Source organism: Ascidiella aspersa, chromosome 6, assembly GCF_963924565.1.
Source record: "Ascidiella aspersa chromosome 6, kaAscAspe10.2, whole genome shotgun sequence".
Taxonomy (NCBI): Eukaryota; Metazoa; Chordata; class Ascidiacea; order Phlebobranchia; family Ascidiidae; genus Ascidiella; species Ascidiella aspersa.
The window spans coordinates 9,524,611-9,545,292 of NC_139452.1; the positions used below are offsets into that span (position 1 = coordinate 9,524,611).

Genomic DNA, 20,682 nt, shown 5'->3' on the forward strand with positions numbered 1-20,682 from the left:
ATTTAAAAAGATTTTTCCTTTTGTCAATTTGGAAGCGCGTTGTGTTCGTTTTCTAACATTTACAATGTCATGAGCTAAAAGGTTTCCAGGTGGTTCGAAATAATAAAGTGAAATCGAAAGACAAATGACTGGAAAAGCAAGTTTATGATTTATTCTGTTTTAGACACCAGTTAGAACACTGAACATAAGTAAGTTGCCTAAATTTTAGTTACAACAAACACCCAAAAATGATGAAAAGAAATAAACTGTAGTCTATAGATGAAGGGCATCAAATTAAAGATAAAAAAAGGACTGTGCGTTTTTAGTTTGTAAGGCCATTATATTTAATAATATCGACAAAACGGCTTTTATCTTTTAATTGAAATTACTAAAGAAATCCGTGTATTGTGTTCCAAAGTTTATTGGTGGCCACCACGGAAACAAAGTGATGTCGATTTTATCGAATATAATGGCTTTAATCTTTTTATTGAAATTGTAAAAAACTGTCTTTTACAAAATAAAAAATAAATTTTAAACACCGAAAAAACAAAATAAAAAAAAAATAGAAACGCAAAAACGCCAACTAAAAACTCGCAGATTAACATCTTACTCGACTTGCCTAACAACTCGACCATCTCAAATTTATTTACTTTACTTGTAGAACTGTTTCCAGTTACCTTTCTTTCCCGAGCGCACCACTTCCCTTGCGGCCACCAAGTCGAAGTGTGCCGGGTTCGAACCCCGCTGTCGGCACATCGTCATGGCTCGGCGCACCAGGCCGACAGCAAAAACCCGGGTCGTCCAACGTGGCGGGATCTTGTTCTAGGGTTAAACGTAAATGCAATAAGTTATTTTTTTATAATACATATCACGATTTAATTAATACTTGAACCGTAGATTTAATAAAAAACGTGATGGAAAAAATTCTATGGTGTAAATGTAATTGTACCTCTGCAAAGCGAAGGGTTAACGATTGTTCATGAATCCTAAGTTTAAACTCTGTTAGAAATATAAATGTCTAGTAGTGTACAGTATAACATATGGGATCAAAAGGCCAATTTATTAACAATTTGATTAAAAACATTGTAAAAATTGTAATACCCAAGTTTTTCTTCAACCAACTTTTAATAATGAATTGCAAAGCCAAAAAAATCGAGTAGATCGACATCATCTTTATTAAGACGTTTCGGTACGAGCTAGTATTTATCGTTTAGTTCATCTATAATTTTTAACTGAAAGATGAAGTCGATCTACCCGACCTTTTTGGCTCTGCACTTTATTATTGTTAAACTTTTCATTAATCGTTAAAAAATAGTACCGCGTTGTTCGGCCAACCTTGACGTGCAAATACCTTTTCTTTGCCGTCCTTTATGGTGAACGAGTCTTCGTCATTTGATCCCTTTTCGTCTGTCGTTTCCTTTTGGTCGTCATCAATTTTATTGAGAGCAACGCGGTCTGAATAAATATCGGAAGATAAAAAAAAACGCAGATTGTCGGCCAATTCTGATTTTTTTTGTTATTTTCGGCAAGACCACAAACTAGTTTTGTCATAATTGCTAGACACTAATTTTGCGCTGTGATATTCCAACAAAAACATCCGAAACGGCATAAGCCTAAAACTGTAATAATATACTACAAAAAAAAAGTTGCAAAAATAATTTCACTTTAGTCCCTAAAAAGAGCACTTTACGATACCAACTATATGTGACTATTTTTTCACCCAAATTAGTTACAATAGCGATTATGAGCCATGGCCTAACCAAACTATAACGTAATATGCCGAACTAACCACGTAAATGCCCAAAAAAGTTTCCAATCAGAATTTAAACAAAAATTGTGTTTTTAGGAAAGTAAAAAAAAAATCTGTTTTAGTAAGTCTTAATAAATTCATTTTAGTCAATTCTAACGGTAACTAAAAAAAGCCATTTTTTCACGCTGCGCACAAAGCTACAATGTGAGGTCCTCTCGTAAAACAAGCACGCTTGGGCTGGGTTGACACAAAATGGCGATCGAACGAGAAAGGCAAAACCAACCTACCGGTGGAAGCGGCGAGAATTGACTTGCAGAGGGCGAGCCAGAAGCCGAGGTTGTCCATGACAACGTGCTGCAGAATGTGGCTGAGCGCGTCACGGACGTCTGACGTCAGCTTGGCGTCCAACTCGCGGTCAAGCAGAACAAAAAGGGCGCCCTCCAAACCTGACGTACATTTCGAATTATGGTTCAACTCAATGTACAACTGTACACCAAAAGCCATGGCAGACAAATCGAATCTGCCGATCAATGTGTCGATCAAAGCAGGGCGGGCTATAAACACAACCAGCCTGCAGTGAGGTTCGAACTCACGACCTCTGGTCATACCGGGACCGTCCAACTGAGCTCAGGACTCAGAGAGGATCGAGTCGAGAAACAACCATACGCCCATGCTTGCTACATTCTGTTAGTACAAGCAACTATATTTTTAATGTACAGCTGGTTCGATCTATAATGGGATGACTAGGGATGTTCAAAGTAGAATCCCAAGGTATTCTAGAATAATAGGTTTCGAATCTAGAATAACGAATCCAGAATAGCGAATCCTAGTATATTTTTATTAAATTATCTAACCTTGGTTTTGTTTGTGGAAGGGATTAATCTTAATCTACCCCACAGGACAGGGCCTACAATCACAGCAATAAATCGCCCAAACAATTTGCTAACATGTGTACATTATAATAGAAAATTCTCCCATATGTTTAACATTCTTAACAACTGTCATTTGAAGCAGTTCTGTAAACTGTATTATGTCAACTGTCCAGGTTGTTGCCAAAACTTATATTTTTGCCAATAGTGAGTACAATGAAATACTGCACACAGAAGTCTTAAGCAATTCGGTCCTGTTTTTTAAAGCATTGTTGGGTTTTAGTGCTTCTTTTTTTACTAAGGCCAACTTACCACACGCGTTAGTACAATTAGGCGCAACAATCGGCGGTAAAACATTAAATTATATCGGTTCCAATTACCCGAAATAAACGGCAGAATTGGATTCGAATCCAAATGGGATTTCGATATTCTACTTTGAACATTCCTAGGGATGACCAAAACAATAAGTGCCGAACGTACGAAATGCATAGTTACTTAAAAGCTGATGTACACAGAATAAGTCTATCATTATTTTATAACAGATCTGTCACATAAGAACAAAAACACTATATATCCATACCATTTTTTCCGATCACCACACCGCGGCTGACGTCACAGGCGTCACGGTCGGACGCCGATTTGGCGGCGATCTGGCACACCTCTGGCGCCTCCTTCTGGGCGAGCTGACGTAGGCAGGACACGCTGGCGCGACGCAAGATCAGGTGCCAGCTCGACAGGTGGCGCTAAAAGGGGATTTTATTTTTTTAAAGGGAAGATAAATCTAAATTGACCAATGTACGTTCCTATTATACTTTGTTTTCCTTTTTTCGCAATTTTTTATTAAAAAACAAAAGAAAATACACATTTCCAAAAAAGAAGCGATTAAATGCTCAACTGCTACTGGATTTATTGTGACCTGGTTAAGTTCGAGTGAAATCTTACACTAATAAACATAAAATTTATTGAGTAAAACAATCACAACTTTCAAAATGCTATTAAAAACAAGATTTTTTAAAAACATTTTTTTTTCAAATAAAATAAATTCTACCAATGGCGTACTGCAAAACTGTTGTTTAGGGAAATTGGTTAAGTTTAATTTTAAAATAACGTCCGTAGAAATGCAAAACTTTGCAGATTTAAGTATGATTTCGTTACATAAAACTCTATACGTACACAGAGTCTGGGAACGAGTATTGAGAGCTCGACGTGTCTTGGAGCGAAGAGGTGAAGTTGCTGAAGACAAGAGATCGATTCGGCCTGGACCTGATGTACGACAAGCAGTTTAGGATATTTGACTGTATTAATATAACACTAAAATAATAAGTTAGAACAGATCTGGGTAAAATACGGCCTGCGCCTCATTTTACATAGATTTATCAGGTAAAAATAACCCTTGACGTTTTTATGATGAGTTTAGAATGTTTTATTGAATAAACTACACTTGTAAGGCAGTCGTTATCCCTAGTAATACCAGAATGTCAAAACATTCTATTTACAGCTCTCTTAAAAAGAAAACCACTTCATATTATTAGTATTTTAGAATCTATTTTTGACTCGGCCTTCCCAAGACATTTTGTTATTCTCGTGCCATGAACGTAATAAAAGTAATATTATAAAATTGCCCTGGTAAAAAACTGCGATCGTTGAGAAAGAAATAACAGTGAGTTTGCTAAAGCGTATTTTGATATATAAGTGCTTTGTGACGTATTTAATTGTGTAAGCATTCTATTACTTGCGGTCAAACAGTCAAAGATAACTGAGCATATGGTGCCTTGACATTGTAGTTGTCCTTATGGCAGTTGGTGTTCTACCTTGTCGCGATAGAAGCTCATATTGTGACTTGTAAGTGTTGGCGATGATGTTTAACTTACACTGATGGTATTTCTGTTTTAATAGCTTTGTTTTATATTCAGTCGAATTAAGATATAAAATCCACTTGTGTAAGCCTTTGTGTTGATAAACAATTCGTGTACAGTAATAAAGACTTCAGTATCGGATTTTAACCCGAATGTAAAGTATGTACCTGAGCATCGGCATGGTGCGACATTATGGCGCAGCAAGTCAAGCATGACGAACGAGCCGAAGATATTGATGACGTGGAACCTGGAATATGTTTTGGCAAAAAAGTTTAAATCAGTTCTTCGGGTAAATAGTCAATAAAAATTTTTTAGCAAAAGTGCATCACATATGGTTAACCATTTTGCTTGGATTTTTGGGGAAAATTTTAAATCTTAAGTTAGTGACCTCCAAATGACATTTATCGATCATAGAAACTTGTTCGTTAACTCCCAGACTATATAATGCGTTTTAAAAAAGAAAAACATTCTTTCACAAACTTTTTCGTAACCTAAGAAACACTTTCCACACCACAAATTTAGGCTTTAAATTCAACTATAGCAACAAGTTGTTTAAAATATCTGTTGAACACTTAAAGACATTTTTCAATCATTCCTACAACTGATGGGACATTAAGGAAGTGTTAGAACTTGTAACTGAAAGCCATTGCAGACTCACCGAATCTGTTAATCAATAATGATATGTTATGTAAGCTCTAATCTTTGGTCAAAAAGCAACTTCAAAAGGGCTAGGTCGTTGTTAACACACATATGTATGTGCAATGTGCATGTTTCATTGAATATAACTTGTAACTGTTTGACAATTTATGTGGCTAGGGGTAAGTAGGCGTTAAGGCGAGAACCGACGGCTACAAAAGTCTCTTATTAGTTCATTGTCACGACTAACTTAAATCGCTTCGACCGGTTTTGAAAAGACACAAAATGGCGGCCAAAATTACCTTGCAGCTCGGGTCCAAGGGTGGTGATAAGGGCGGCCAGGCACCTGCCGAGGCATCGGTGTACCTGGTGGTGGTGGGGCGCCACCTGGAGGAAGAGCGACAGCACCACCTGGAGGGTGGAGTCGACGTAGGAGCGGAACATGGGGCCGAACGCGTCGATGATCAGCGAGAGTGCGTGAAGAGACCAGACCTGGGTTTAAACAATCTTTGTAAATAGATAGAAATAGCTCTTCTGGTGTAAAACGAAATATAAACCGACGTTTCGGCAGCAGACACCAGCTGATGCCAGATTTCTATCTATTGATATGTTGCCTGGTGGAGCTCTAACTCTAGTCTTTCTAAATGGTCGTATTTGTCCAATGCTATATAGGGTAATCAGGTGGCACTATACGGTTGATATAACTGACTAGAGAAAAAACGGACGATTTTTTAACGTTTGCGCCTTTACCTGAACTTCCGGGGAGTTGTGGTCTTGTGAGAGCGCCAGCAGAATACCGACGCTGGTGCGCAGATGCTGGCCCGAGCCCATCCCACCCACGTACCGGTGAAGGCACCCTAGCGCCAACGAGTGGCCGGTGCGTGAGATGACGTCACGAGCTGTTTTGAGCCTGGATTGAAAGAACGTCGGTGCGATTAGTTTAAAGTTTTCACTTTTAAGTTTGCTCAGATAAGTATAAATGAGATTGTTGCAAATATCTATTATCATGCTGGTAGAAACCATTAAAAAAACACTAAAATTAATATTTTAAATCCCGAATTTTCGCTATATAGGCTTTACTCTTCTAGGCTATGCAAACGCAATTTTTTATAGGTTTCCAATACAAATTTAAAACTGTTAGAGATTTTTAGACTGGATTCAAAGAAAATTGGTTGGGATTAGTATCAAAGGAAAAGAAACTTTTATAAAATCTTAAAATGATCATTTTTAATACGAAGTCTAGCATTGCTGGCTTCACCGTTCTTGGTTCACAAATCACATTTTTGAGGTTTCCAACACAAATTTAAAACATTAAAACGGATTTAAGGGGCCACACATTCCTCAGTGGATAATGGTGGATCTGGGAATTCTAACTTGTTAAATCTTAAGATTCCTAGCCTAAAAATACGCAGAGCTTAGTGTGCCAATTTAACATTTACATTAATTTCGCAGTAATCCAATTTATTGGTGCATTGTAGCCAAATAGACTCAGGCTCTAAGTGAGGCTACTAGGTTAAATCATTCAAAGAAAATTACATTTCACTTTATCAGCGCTTTTTCAACTTAAACACACTCGAAAAAAAATAGACATTTTTCTAAACTTTAAACTTTTAAATACTAACTTGTCGAAGCAGAGCTGGGCCATCTTGGCCACAAAGCCTGGGTCGTTGGTGACCTGGGCCATCCGGCCGACCGCCTCCCCAGCGGCGCAACGCAACGTCACGTCGGTCGACGCCAGGGCCGAGATGATGAGCTGTGTCGCCACCTGGCGGATATCGTCGCCGCCCAAACGCCGCTTGCTCTCGCCGAGACCTGGAAGGATTAGAGTAGGGGTTGTTAAACTGGGGTTCATGAGCCCCTTGGGGGTACGTGAACTAGTTTTAGGGGGTCCATGAAGGCAAATTGAAATATTAGTAAATATTTAAGAAATAATTCATTTTTTAAATAAAATGATTGTGCACCGACTGTTTTCAGACTCTATTCCACATTTACATTTTTAGCCGACAGCGGCAGATTTCTGAAGTCTATTTGAATAATTGCGTCAATTTATGACGTCATTTTTTAATTTTCTGCCTATCGTGGTCCACGCGTATCAAAAAAACAATTAGGGGTCAGTGGTTAAAAAAGTTTAAGAACCCCTGGATTAGGGGGTTAGAGAATACATTTTTTTGAGTGAAATTTAAGCAAAATAATATGATGGAGACAAATGTGGGTTTTCGGACTTGGTTTATAAGTTTTAAATTTTAAAATATCCTTTATTTTTTATTTTTTTGTAATTAGAAAATAACGAAATCGAAGTGCAACCAAGTTTTAGCAACAAGGACCAAGAACAACAAAACAATAAAATATTTAAACAAAATAAAATAAAATCCACGGTGGATTTGTACATTTTGCTATTAAATACATGCTGAGTATTTTAAGTGATTTTAATATCGTCAAATTCTTATCGTCAAAAATAGGTCTTGGCGCTAATTGTTCTGCCTATATATCTTCGTTTTCCATAAAATCCATATATATTAGGGTTATTCAAAAATCACTTTTTTGTCAAATTTCAGTGGGGACCCCCTGGAATTGTTAGGTTGCATCTAAAAACCCCACAAAACAAATCTGAGCACGTTTGGTTCAGTATTGACCGTGCAATGTCAATTTGAAAATATAGATTTGGGCTAAAATTTTTGAAAAAATAATTTGTCCTCCCCTAAAAAATTTTTTTTTTCTTTTTTTGCATTGCAATTGAATAGCCATAAATAAACCTGTTTCGCAGTAAAAAAGTGAGTAGTCATGGTACAAATGTTACATTGAATAACATTTGTTAGGCTGTTTTGTATGAAAAATGGCTTAAAATTTTAAAATGAAGTAGATGTAGCACACATGACATCAAATTAATAAATAGTGCATTTAGTCTTCACACAATTATATCAATTACAAAAAATGTGCTAAAATGTCATTTTTCGTACAAAACAGCCTAACAAATGTTGTTGAAATGTGACATTTGTACCATCACTACTCACTTTTTTACTGCAAAACAGGTTTATTTGTGGCTATTCAATAGCAAAGCAATGCAAATAAGAAGAAAACAATTTTTCTAGGGGGAGGACAATTTATTTTTTTCAAAAATTTTAGCCCAAATCTGAATTTTCAAACTGACGTAGCACGGTCATAACTGAACCAAACGTGCTCAGATTTGGTTTGTGGGGTTTTCAGACGCAACCTAACAATTTCAGGGGGTCCCCACTTAAATTTGACAAAAAAGTGTTTTTTTGAACAACCCTAATATATATACCGGGTAACCTAAGCCGTTGTGCAATATTCAAAAGCCAATGAGGGCTTCTATAGCGAATTCGTTACATTTTTTGTGAAATTTCCAGCCAATAAAAACAATTTTGACTTCCTGCATTCGGCGGAATGGCTTGGGTGAAAAATGGAGAGAAGGGGCTTAAGTCCGGACCCAAAACATCTCAGTCGACGTAATTCATCATTCAACACACTGTCGGCCAACAAAACGCATTCCATAACAACGAAAACAACATAGCGTACCTTTCAGAGCGCAAATAAGCGCGGTGAAGACGTTGATCTGCAGGGCGCGGTGTCGCGGCGGGTTCTTCTCAGCTTGGCGAGCGCATTCGTCGAAGTGCTTGAGCATCTGGAGGCGGTGCTTTAGCGCCACGTGCGGAAACGCGATGCCGAACAGGGCGATCGCCGCGTCAATGACGCTCACGCCCAGGGGTAGAGGGCCTGGGGCTGTGAGGTTCTGTTTAGGGTGAAAATGGGACACGGTTATGCTGCTGTGGATGCGTGTCTCCTGTCCTACTTCGATCGGTGATGGGCAACAGGAGTTGTGTTGGAGAGCTTTTGGCGACAAATACGCATAGAAGTCGAGTGCTGGACTCAGAAGCAAATACATTTTCTAATGTCGAATATTTATCAGACAGGCGATACACACGATGGAAAACTCGTAAAAAATTACACACGATAGAAACTCGTAAATTTTTTTTATTTTTGGTAAAAATTTATTTAAGGCCATAATTATTGTGCTATAGAGAATGGAATTATTACACAAATACTTCTTTATGGTTTCTAGAGAGAAATAAACAGCGGGGAGTTACCTAATACTCGCAACTCAATTTGAGTATCTGAAGAAGCTTTCAATTGCTCGTAAATTTTTTTTTTCAATAATAGTTTTTTTCATTAAAGCTAGTTTTACTTATTCGAAATAATATTTACAATTCATTTCCAATAGCAAATCGCAAAATTTTTAGTGGTAAGAAATCACCTGAGGACACTGAAGGTAAATGCACGTGGGGTCATGCTCCAGTGACCCCGACCCCGAGGCGCTGTGACCTTGAAGTTGATCTTCGATCAAGCTTTGGTCGGTTTCCTGCCAAACAAACTGATTTAGGAATCTTGTATCTAAAGTTACCAGTACGGTGATTGACCGACGGCAAACATGGCCGCTTAGATTTAAAATACCGAAGAGCCGAACGACCAATAAGGGTGTACTTATGCATCGGGAGCTGTGTATCACTGATTCACTGTGTTGATCTAGTTTAATCTAAAACATTAAACATATACAAAAGTATGTTATAATTACATTAACTTATACCACTGTAATTTGTCAACAATAAACAAACAGAACATTTATAACAATCAACATAAAAGTATATTACGCAACTAAGATGAAAGACGAACAAACTAAAGTACAGAGGTTGGAGCTACTTAATGCTTAAAGTACAAACACAAAGTGAAGGACAAAGCAAGGTTAAAACACATAAGCACAACACATTGATTAAACCACGTGAAAGCTAGGAAAACATAAAATAATTCGTCAAACAGCAATGTGAACACCCACACGCAAATGTGCTCTAATCATTAAATCAGAGTGGTCGCAACCTAGACCAGCAACATTATTATTTGTGGACAGCGAGAGATTGTTTAAATTAGTGATTCCCAATATTTTATACCAGTACCAACGTACCAACTATATCGAGAAAGCAATTAAATTTTACAAATGTTAAACGTGTATCTATTTTGGGGGATTGCGTTTGTTAACCGCTGAGAAATTTTAAGGGGCTGCATCTTTTTACGCAAATAAAGTATCTCACTGCTATTTCCCTGTTGTAGTTACAGAAGTAGGCTATATTTGAGAGACAGTTACAAAAGTTTAAGATACCATTCCGGTCGGGATTGAAAGACTTTCTTGGTAATCGTATTACCTGTGTTTCGCGTAAAACATACGCAATAAAGATTGTTTCTCCAGTTGCTTGCAAACTTCGGTCACTCTGGATTAAATAATGGGTCTTACCCGGAGCCAGGATCCGAGCAGCACACTGTCGTCCTGGTGACATAGTGACTGCAGCAATGACGTAGTCGTGTGGGCAGGGTTGTCGGTCAGTGTGAACTCCGCAACTAACTCGCGCAGTAAAGCACTGAAGCTTCCTGGAAAATAAAAAAAATGTCAGTTCATGTAATGCCTGTTTAATTAATCATGAATTACACATTAAACAAAATGTTTGCCCTAAAACCAATATACCCCATGTGTAATTATTTCACAACTGTCAGCTTTTCAAGAAGTAGCACTCGCAAACGATAGCGGCTTCGTATCATAGAACACCGGATCGCCAAGTAACGTTGTTTTGAAATCAATTTGCCATTAAAGATTTGCAAGCAACATGCTCGCCGCTATACAAACGGGGCTGCGGTAAGATTGAAGTCACTACTCACGGAGTCAAGACCTCTGCAATCCCGGGGTAGTCGCTTTACCGTCTGAGCTACGTAGCCTTAGCAAGAGGAGAAACAACCATGGTACCTATCAGAAATTGTCGAGGTCGTGAGTTCGAATCTCACCGCAGGCCAACTTTTTTGAAATCATGACCTAGACAATCCGGGGCCATCGCTCTTCTGAGCAAAGCAGCCTTCTAAGGGAGCACGAGGAGAAACAATTATGGCATAACTGCCCATGGTGCATATATAGTAGATCACGGATCTTACATGAGTTTAGGACTGCAAAGTCGTATACTTTATAAGTTACAAACAAAAGCAAACCTTCATATGCACTGGGTGGCAAAAGCCCGAGTATATCGTAAAGACGAAGACGGACCATTGCAGCACTGGCCTTTAGATGTGGACCGTGAAGTAGTATAATATGAGGAAGCCTAAAGCCATAAAACCAAATTAAGTTGTCGCTCATTTTGAATAGATGTTTGCAGTGTGTGCGGAAGGACGTTTCAATAAGTTGATCTAGCGTGTCTACTCTGCTTTAATTATGATTTTATTTTAGTTGGCTTTTAAGTATAGTAAAGCTCTATAGTTCTGGATTTTTGCAGGCCTATTATTGATCTTTACGTCTTTTATTTTTAAACAATTGTTGTTCATTAACTAATTGCAATTTGGACAATATAATTCGCAGCAGATTGTTATACCCAGGTCAATAGGTATCTCAGAAAGAGAAAATATTTAATACGTAGTGATCCTAAAAGGTTTCGGTCCAGCACAGAACGACAGAATAACATTTCTATGAAACTATCAATCCCAGTATAACATAAAACAAAATAATGTAAAGCTTCTCACATCGGCATCATGGCCATTGCACTCTCCAACGGAACCATCAGCTTTCGTGTGATATCCTCGTTGAGAAGCTCTCCACAGTGGGCCACGAAACTTCGCATCGCTGCAGTAAAAATAAAGCCTTTAAGCTAAGCTTATAAACATGTGTTGAAAATAGTTGCTGAAAGAGCAGTTTTTGGTAAGATATACCGATGGGAAAAGGGTTTGACACAAAGTAGTCGACCAGTGGGCCAGATAACAATGGCACTTCTAAGCGGTCGAACTATTTTTCATTAATGAATAGTGAATACATTTGTGCCCAATCTAGGATCTCGCCAAGTTTGGGGGCTGCAGATGGAAAAACATTTTGGTGATATTTGTATCTACTTGGTTAAATGCTTATCGTATCAACCAGGTTAGTTCGCCAGGGAGTCACGACTCACGAGCAAAGGTTTTTAAAATCCACAACCTGTGATGACTAACAGCAGGCTTTTTCGCATCAATGCCGTTTTCTCAGTTGTATAGCAAAGGGTCAAAAATAATATGAAGGTTGTGAAATGACGGTTTATGTCAGTTAATGCCAGCGAGACAACAACAAACAACAGCATACCACATAGCGCTCCCGATCTTGACTCTAGTGTGAGTTGCCAGGTGAAGGAGTCTCCTCTCTGCCTCTCTTGCTCCAGCTCGCGCATGGATCGCGGAAACGAAGTCCTCCATAGCAGGAGAAGCTTGGGGAGGAGGTGCTTCACCGTGGAAGGGCCTTTGAACGAAAAAAAAACATTCATCACAAATAGGCAATACGTAATAGGAATATCAAAGCCCGTACAGAAGTAGGTATCATTTTGAACGCTTCATTTTCAACATTTTGAAAGTTTCATTTTCAACATCACGTCTTCCATATGGGCTTTGATATTCTTATTATTTCTTACTACAACCTTCAACCATTATGCTCCAAAATAGGCAATAATTTAGGGATATCTCAAAACACGCGTATTTTTATCGCAGCAAATAAAACGATTAACACATTCCCTTGTTGCCAGTCGTACCCGAATGATGTCGTTATTTGAAAAAAAAAAACTATTCACAAAAACATACCAATCTACCAAACCACTTTGCCACGGTACGGCCAAAACATAGGTAATCAACAAATATATTAAGCTTGTATCGAACGAGTACATCTGGTGTCGGGTATTAACTTTAATCCGATAATAAAGCACATACATAGTCCAAATAAGGACGTTTTTATAAGTTTATAAAACTTTTGGCGAATAACGCTGTATTTGGGGCTTTGTAATAAACTTAAGTTTATTAGGAGCAAAAAACATTTCTATTTCGGAATCCTAAAACCTAATTCCTTTGAACTGTTTTTTTTTTTTCGACACTGTAAAAGTTTTATATAAATCGTGTTAACATCAATTTTCCCACTTCGGATACAAAGCAAAAGCCTACCCAAAGTCATGAGAGCTCCGATGAGCAGCCAAGCTCCCTGCGTTCTGTAGATGGAGAGGCGACTGTTCTGGGCGACCGAACGTAAGATTTCCTCGGCGATGGTGAAAATCACCTGGAAACAAAAATCAACACGGTTGCATAACGACATTTCGGGCTTGACATAGAAGCGATAAGAAGTAGAAAACGGATATTCGGGGATATGGGTGATTAAAGTTGGTCTTTGATTATTGTGAATATGAAAAATAATGGCTCTTGTTATATATTTCTGCTAAAATTTACAGGCAATTTAGCATTCAAAAAATCTGATGTGCGAAAGTTTAATATTTGGGCCAATTATTTTACCCTTCCTTTAGCCAGGGGAATTCCCATCGGACATTCTTGCACAGCCCCAAACAAGGCAGCTAGAGCAGAGCTGTATCCGGATATAGCTTCACCCGAAGACTTCAGTCGTTGCAATCTAACAACAAAAAAGCAAGTCACCCTAATGTATAGAAATAAACGGATACCCTATATTGAGACGAAAGTAGATTGAAAAAAGCGTATCTTAAGGCTATTAACAGTGAAAATAAATGCTGTTGTTGCATGATAACATAGAGCATTTGTTAAATAACATACTCAGATTAACGTGTAGTTACAAATTTAAACAATCAGATTGCATGCTTCTAACAAAAAATTGATCTGATGGCACTCTCTCTTGCTAGAAAAGTAACAATAAAACTTAACAATCAGACTGCAGTTTCAAATAAGGATTCTGTTTCATTGACTAATTTGCTTTAAACACTACGTTTTTTATGGCATCTACGTTTTCGGGCCTTACTTTTCGGTGCACTTGTCAATCAACCCGGAAAGCTGCGAAGGTATGGCGACGGCGAGGCAACGGAGACACCAAGCGGCAGAAAGGCGGGCGGAGTGAGAGGGAAAAAGAAGAACGCTGAGCAAGCAGTCGACCAAACCTGCGAGCAACGTGGAGCTTAATTACTTTCTGGCCTTTTAGAGGCAATATTGCAGGCTTCTTCCCTCCTTCTCCCAAAATAATTAAGACGCGCAATAAGGGACATTTAAAAGTAGAATAACATCCAGGGTTGAGCTCCGACTATCAACAACAAAGTAGGAATAACAAACCCCGAGCTGATGTAGCAATGGCGCCACGACATTTAGTTTTTTGACCACATTTTAAGTTATTTTATCTTTTTTCGTAACAAAAATACAATATGGAACGTTTTGTGTTTGCTGGTCTTAGGGCACGTACTGCGCCCATATTACTACCCCGCTAGCCCCTACAGACCTTCACCCCACAAAAATATAGATATTTATGCAAAAAAAAAAGCAAGAACAAATCGAAGATTCTGTATCTGCTGATTAACTGAGTAAAAAGTTATAAAAGTATAACTTGAAATGTTATCATCTGCATTGTTATCACGCGTATTAACCTGTATTTGGAAATAAAAAGTAACAAATATTAACCTCTTGATTTTCGACAAAAGCGTAATGTAGAGCAAGAACGCCATTTGTCGATCGATTTCATTTTTTTAGTAAAATCCGTGCTTAAATGACTCGAAAGTCTTCTCTAGGGGCATCAGTAAAACTAATTATATAACTTACTTTTTAAGATTAAACTCTGGTTAACTGAACGGCACTACGGAATAAAGCAGCTCACCGCTTTGTGATTCTGAAATTAGTGGCAGGGCGGCAGTGCCAAGTGACCGGAGAAGACTGCCAATCTGGTGGGTGGCACAAACCAGTACGTGTTGGCTCTGGTAGACGTCACCTGCCGACGACTGGTTGCCGTTCTGACTGTTGCCGTCGCTAGCTGAAGAGTCTGTGACGACACAAAGTTAGGTTTTAAATTAAAGAAAAGTACTGAACTTTAAACAGAACAGTTAATGAAGAGCCTTGCCTAATCTACTACAACAATACTTGTTTTGTTAAAATATTAGGCCTTAACAGATAACTACATATATCCGATTAGGAATAAAAAAATCGTAAAACAAAATTAATATGAAACAAAACAGGGTACAAAGTATGAACGGGATTTTCTTTTAATTTATATTATATAAATTGAAACTAAACTGTAAAACTATATAAATTAGAATTTTGATAAAATATATATTGTATAAATTGACACGAAACTGTAACATTGCAATGCTGAAAATCAATTTTAAGAGAGGCATTTATTGCCCATTGTACAGAAGAATAAATATATTACTAAAAAAAAAATAACTTGGTAATCAAAAAATTTCGTATTTACAACGCATCAATAGTCTTACCAACTGCCGCCATGTGCTTATTTATAATGACGCAGAGTTCCTTGATGGCAACTTGTTGTTGCGATTCGCCCAAGAGAACGCCAAGTGTCGAATGCAAAATGAAGGTGATGCAGCGACGGGAATAAACAGCTTCCACGTGTGCGCTGGTTGCCTTAAAAAGAGAATTATACAGATTTGAGACTCAGAAAAGAATGAAACAATTGCTTTAATTGAAAATAACCTGGTTTAGTACAAGTGCTAAACTCTGAGTTGGTTAAACTATCAACATAATTGTTTCCTAGACTGTCAAAAAACGCAGCAAGTTTTAACCTATAATTACAGCCTAGAATTACTTTGATTGAAAGTAGCCTGGTTTGTGTAGGTGGAAGAGAGTTGGTTAAACTACCAACATAATCGTTTCTTTGACTGTAAAAAAACGCAGCAAGTTCTAGCTTATAATTACAGTCTACTCTTTCATTGCATTCAGAATACTATATACAATACAAAATATATAACATATAAAATTTGTTTTAATTGCAATGACAACATCACCTCTTAAAATTAATATTTATGTACCTTTGGATTTGCCACCACATCTACCACTTTGTTAAGAAACAACTTAAGATTTTTTTCCAACCAATCTGTGCCGAGCTCCCGAACAAACTCGACATACGCTTCAGTGATGCCGATGCGTATGTTGCGAACTGATCCAGCTGCAAATAAAAGCAATTACTAAGTAAACATTAAAATACTTGTTGCAACATAATGTTAGACTCTAGTAACAGGGATAAAGCCAGACTTGCATTTTCAATTATAAAAAAAACAAAAAATATTTACTCAGACTTATCAAAGAGAGCGAAATAAATAGAGGTATTAAAATTTCATACTTTTTTGTGAACAAAAAATTGTAGAAAAACCACTCAACGCTTACCACTCAAAGTGCCTTTTAACAGCTCTCTAGCCCCTCCACTGGAACCAGCATGAATAAATCCGTTGGCGAGAGCAGTCAGAGCTTCATCCAGTGTTGGCTTTCTGCCTTTGGGAACTAAAAAGCACATCAATATATAAACAAACTAATTTTCAACCTTTTTAAAGCAAAATTATGTTCAACTATTTTGCAGCCACCAACAAATTATCTTTTAAATTTCAAGAACACATGCCACAACATTCACCTAAATGTCGAACCCTTACATTATTCTGCATGTTTTTGTTAAATCAAAAATTTTTGCTTAAGATACACAAACAAAATTCTACCATATTTCATCGTTATACATTTCTGTATTAATATGTTATTTCACAGTGACAAATTGTGAGAATTATGGCTTTTTGACATGCCCCAATATTAAAATAATATCAACAGCCAGTGTTAACCAATCATACTTACTTCATTGCTTCTGTAAGTTTATTTGTAAGAAAGCCTTGTGTTAAATGTTCAGAGCACATTTGCCTGACCCATGAAATAGCTTTGTGAAACCCCAGGGGCTTAATCTAACTCTGATTAAGAACCACTACACTACAGCAAGTGTATCAAACATTGTAATACTACAGTTTGTTGATGTTTACCTGATGGTTTTGGTCGTTGGGAGCAGGCAACTAAAGTTCCAAGAAGGCGTGCAATCGAGCACCTGGTTTCATATGTGCTGCCATCTAGTGCCCGGACACATTGCTGTATCAGGGCCTCAAACTCATTTGCATACACAAATGAAGCCTCTTTAACAAGCTCTTCCATGCACTGAAAGTAAATCATGAGATAATGTTTGATTGTATGATGTGGATAATTACAAACCGAACACAGCAAAAAAATACTTCCTAGTTCACTTTACTAGTTTATCACTAAAACATCCATACATAAGCATGTGTACAAACACTGCAATCTGGTCAATCAGAAGTTGTACTGACCAATTATGGCACACATGTCATAGTACACAAGAAACCTTCGAGCCAAAATCAGGAGATAAATTAAGTATTTAGTGCAAGAAAGGCCAGGATAGAAAAACAACTAGCTAGAAAACAACCAGTAAACATTTTTTGTGTATCTGTTCAGTTAGTAAAGACACAACCTAAAACACATACGTTTATAGCTCATAAAACATGAAAAAATAATTTCAAGCATAAACTAAACAATTTGTAGGGATGTTCAAAGTAGAATCCCAAGGTATTCTAGAATAATAGGTTTCGAATCTAGAATAACGAATCCAGAATAGCGAATCCTAGTAAATTTTTATTAAATTATCTAACCTTGGTTTTGTTTGGGGAAGGGATTAATCTTAATCTACCCCACAGGGCCTACAATCACAGCAATAAATCGCCCAAACAATTTGCTAACATGTGTACATTATAATAAAAAAATCTCCCATATGTTTAACATTCTGAACAACTGTCATTTGAAGCAGTTCTGTAAACCGTATTATATCAACTGTCCAGGTTGTTGCCAAAACTTATATTTTTGCCAATAGTGAGTACAATGAAACACTGCACACAGAAGTCTTAAGCAATTCGGTCCTGTTTTTTAAAGCATTGTTGGGTTTTAGTGCTTCGTTTTTGACTAACATGATCTGTTATGCAGTCAAATAATGTACTGCAAAGAATACAAAGTTACTATTGACATAACGAATTCTTGACAATTACGCTGTGAATAACTGCATAACCTAGCTGAATATTAGCCTAAAGTTGACCTTAAGTAACCCTAAAGCGCATTCGATATTCTACTTTGAACATCCCTAACAATTTGTTTTTGTTAAAATTTGCAAGCTTTGGCAGATAACTTTATATATATATATAATATATATACCAGGTTTAATTAAAAAAGTAATAAAAAAGATAAATATTTAAACCTGTGCAGCAGATGCTCTGACAAACATAGAGCGATCCAGCAAAGCCAGTTTGGCCACCTTGTAGATGTCTCTGTGGCACATAGAGGCAGAGTTGCCCAGCCCAAACAGAAGGCAGCGCAAAGCCACCATTGTTTCAGATCTAGTGCGCGATTCAGCATTTTTCAGGCCCTTCAAAAGAACTTGGACGGAGTCGGTAAAAAGCCCACCGAGCTGTAAAGTTTAAAGTTAGACCATGACCATTACATAACAGACTATTTTTACTCATAACTTTATACATTATGACAAAACTTGCTGCATATTAACTTAGTACTTACACAATTTACATAGTTCAGACTTCAGAATGATTAATATTGTATTAATATGACGTGTGGTAACAAGCCAACAATTACACGACAGCTATGTTTGATGTGAAGGCAGAAAAAAAGTTACATTAAATATAGCGATCCTACACTACTTACCATTCTTCCATTGTTTTCGTAAAGTACACCAGACACCACAATTGCTGATCTGCATTAAAATTAAAAAAAGTTTATTTTAACACTACACACAAAATAATTTGATGTTTAAATTTTTTGATAGGTTGTGTACAGGAAGGTCTAGTTTAGTCATTGATTGTTACATAATATTGTTTCATAGATGGTGCTAAACACAAAATAACATTTACCAGGCACCTTTTAGCATATATTTTTATATATATTAGTTTTTTTTAATAATAACTTGATATATTTACTGTCATGTGCTTATATTATGGTACCAAAGATAAAAATTTCATTTTTAATCAGTTTGTTCAAATTTTGAACAAATTGTAAAACATTAATTTAAGGCCTACCGTAAACTGTTTTGCCAATAATAAACGAAAACACTTACAATCGCACTGGAAGAAAGCTAGGAGAGTCGTCCTTGTTTTTGATGATTTCATTGCATTTGCTCACTGTTTCATAAATAGTGTAGCTGTCGCCAATCCTGTACAGAGCAGACAAGCATTGGCCAATTAGGGCCCTTGTTGGTGGGCCGGGTCCTGCAGCGACTTGAGCATTAAGCTGAGATATCAGCTTTTCCTGTTTTTCTTTGATATCCGACTGCAATAAAAATATTATGTGAACCTTGGCAACAATATAAGATTTCATATATAAGAGAGAGCCAGTAACCTTACACAAGTAAATGAACTATTCAACACTTTTTATTTATTGTTTTTCTAAAAACAGTGTGGTTGGCACTGAAAACCTTTTTGTGTGGTATCTTCCTAAGCAAGTGGCCAACCGAATATAACAATTCATTTGCTTGAACAAAATATGAACTTTACATATGAAAACTCAGAACGATTTTAGATATGTAAGAAACAAAAAATAGTGTAAAGGTCAAAGCTATAAACAATTAAACATTTTCTACGACAAAAAGCAACAAATTTTTCCAAATGCTGATTATTGTTGTTTCTGGTCTTATGAAATGATTTAACCATGATTACCTTTTGTGAAGCTTTTAAAACTTTTAAAAGAAAGCGAAGCCATTCGTATACAAAAATATCCTTCTTGTTTTCTGACACAGTCTTTAGAGCTTCTTCATTGAGCAGCAAGCCATGGGCAAGCTCCATTGTGCAAACTTTGTGGACTCCGAATTCAAAGTTTATTTAGATAAATAAAATTTTCAGTAAGCTGTTTTAAATGTATATTATAGATTATTATATTATTTTTTAAATATTTTATTAATCTGTCTGTAAGAAATATTATGCAGAAAACATCTGACCCAACATTTAATGCAGAACAAGTGTTATCCATTAAGACTAGAATTACCGGTGCGGTCATTTTGACAGTTTTGGATTTTTAATCGTTTATATCTCCGCTTAGGTAACTGTTAGAATATTGAAACTTCCTGACTTTTCCTAAGTCTAGGTCACCTTTTGGTATGTAAATTTTTAGTTTATTAGAATAACCACAGTATGAGATAGGAATCGATTTACCTTAAATTACCGCCAACGGTCATTTTGACCGTAAAGCAAATTCTTATTCCTCCACGAATTATATCACCTTAAACGATAGCTATTGGTGTCGCTACTATTTTTAAACAACCGTGGAACAATTGCTGCAGTAGTTGGTAACAGTTAGTCACATGTTAGTTCATAATTTTGACTCAACAATTCTTATCCAAATAAGATGGTTGACGGAAGCAGAAAGCGAAAGTAATTCCAAACTAATGTGGACTGTCAACAAAATAAAATGCAAAAATGTTGTGGATGCTATAGATTAGATTGAGGATAGTGTATAACTTGTGTGAAACTTGAATGTGTAGATTGCGCTAAGCGCTGCTAATTTTTTGGTTCTTGTATACCTTGGATAGCTATTTGTGATCCATGTGACAAGCAGCATAATAAAAATGCCTGTTTGATATTTTTAACCCAATTAAAAACTTATTGTTTTACAATCAATTTCAATATTCATGATAGTTGTAAAGAAAACATACAAAAACAAATTCTCATTACGCAGCTAAAAAGCAGGTTGAAATCCAACAATGCATCAATTC

The 20,682-nt window shown here is 36.9% G+C and overlaps 1 protein-coding gene across 1 annotated transcript in view; it reads right to left on the bottom strand.

Annotated features, from left to right (window-relative positions):
* The window catches only part of LOC146139573 (HEAT repeat-containing protein 5B-like), a 31,205-nt gene extending 11,399 nt beyond the window's left edge, over positions 1-19,806 (bottom strand). The window contains 27 exon segments of the mRNA XM_083392234.1: positions 657-801; positions 1,331-1,434; positions 2,017-2,175; positions 3,179-3,341; positions 3,772-3,861; positions 4,622-4,701; positions 5,393-5,582; positions 5,841-6,000; positions 6,713-6,902; positions 8,628-8,841; positions 9,364-9,468; positions 10,393-10,526; positions 11,133-11,242; positions 11,658-11,757; positions 12,244-12,396; positions 13,086-13,197; positions 13,428-13,542; positions 13,903-14,038; positions 14,743-14,904; positions 15,353-15,503; positions 15,908-16,044; positions 16,263-16,376; positions 16,895-17,063; positions 18,166-18,375; positions 18,624-18,672; positions 19,033-19,244; positions 19,631-19,806. Coding sequence (XP_083248360.1) covers positions 657-801; positions 1,331-1,434; positions 2,017-2,175; positions 3,179-3,341; positions 3,772-3,861; positions 4,622-4,701; positions 5,393-5,582; positions 5,841-6,000; positions 6,713-6,902; positions 8,628-8,841; positions 9,364-9,468; positions 10,393-10,526; positions 11,133-11,242; positions 11,658-11,757; positions 12,244-12,396; positions 13,086-13,197; positions 13,428-13,542; positions 13,903-14,038; positions 14,743-14,904; positions 15,353-15,503; positions 15,908-16,044; positions 16,263-16,376; positions 16,895-17,063; positions 18,166-18,375; positions 18,624-18,672; positions 19,033-19,244; positions 19,631-19,756 — 3,790 coding nt within the window. The 5' untranslated portion in view covers positions 19,757-19,806.
* Between the last annotated feature and the right edge of the window lie 876 nt (positions 19,807-20,682).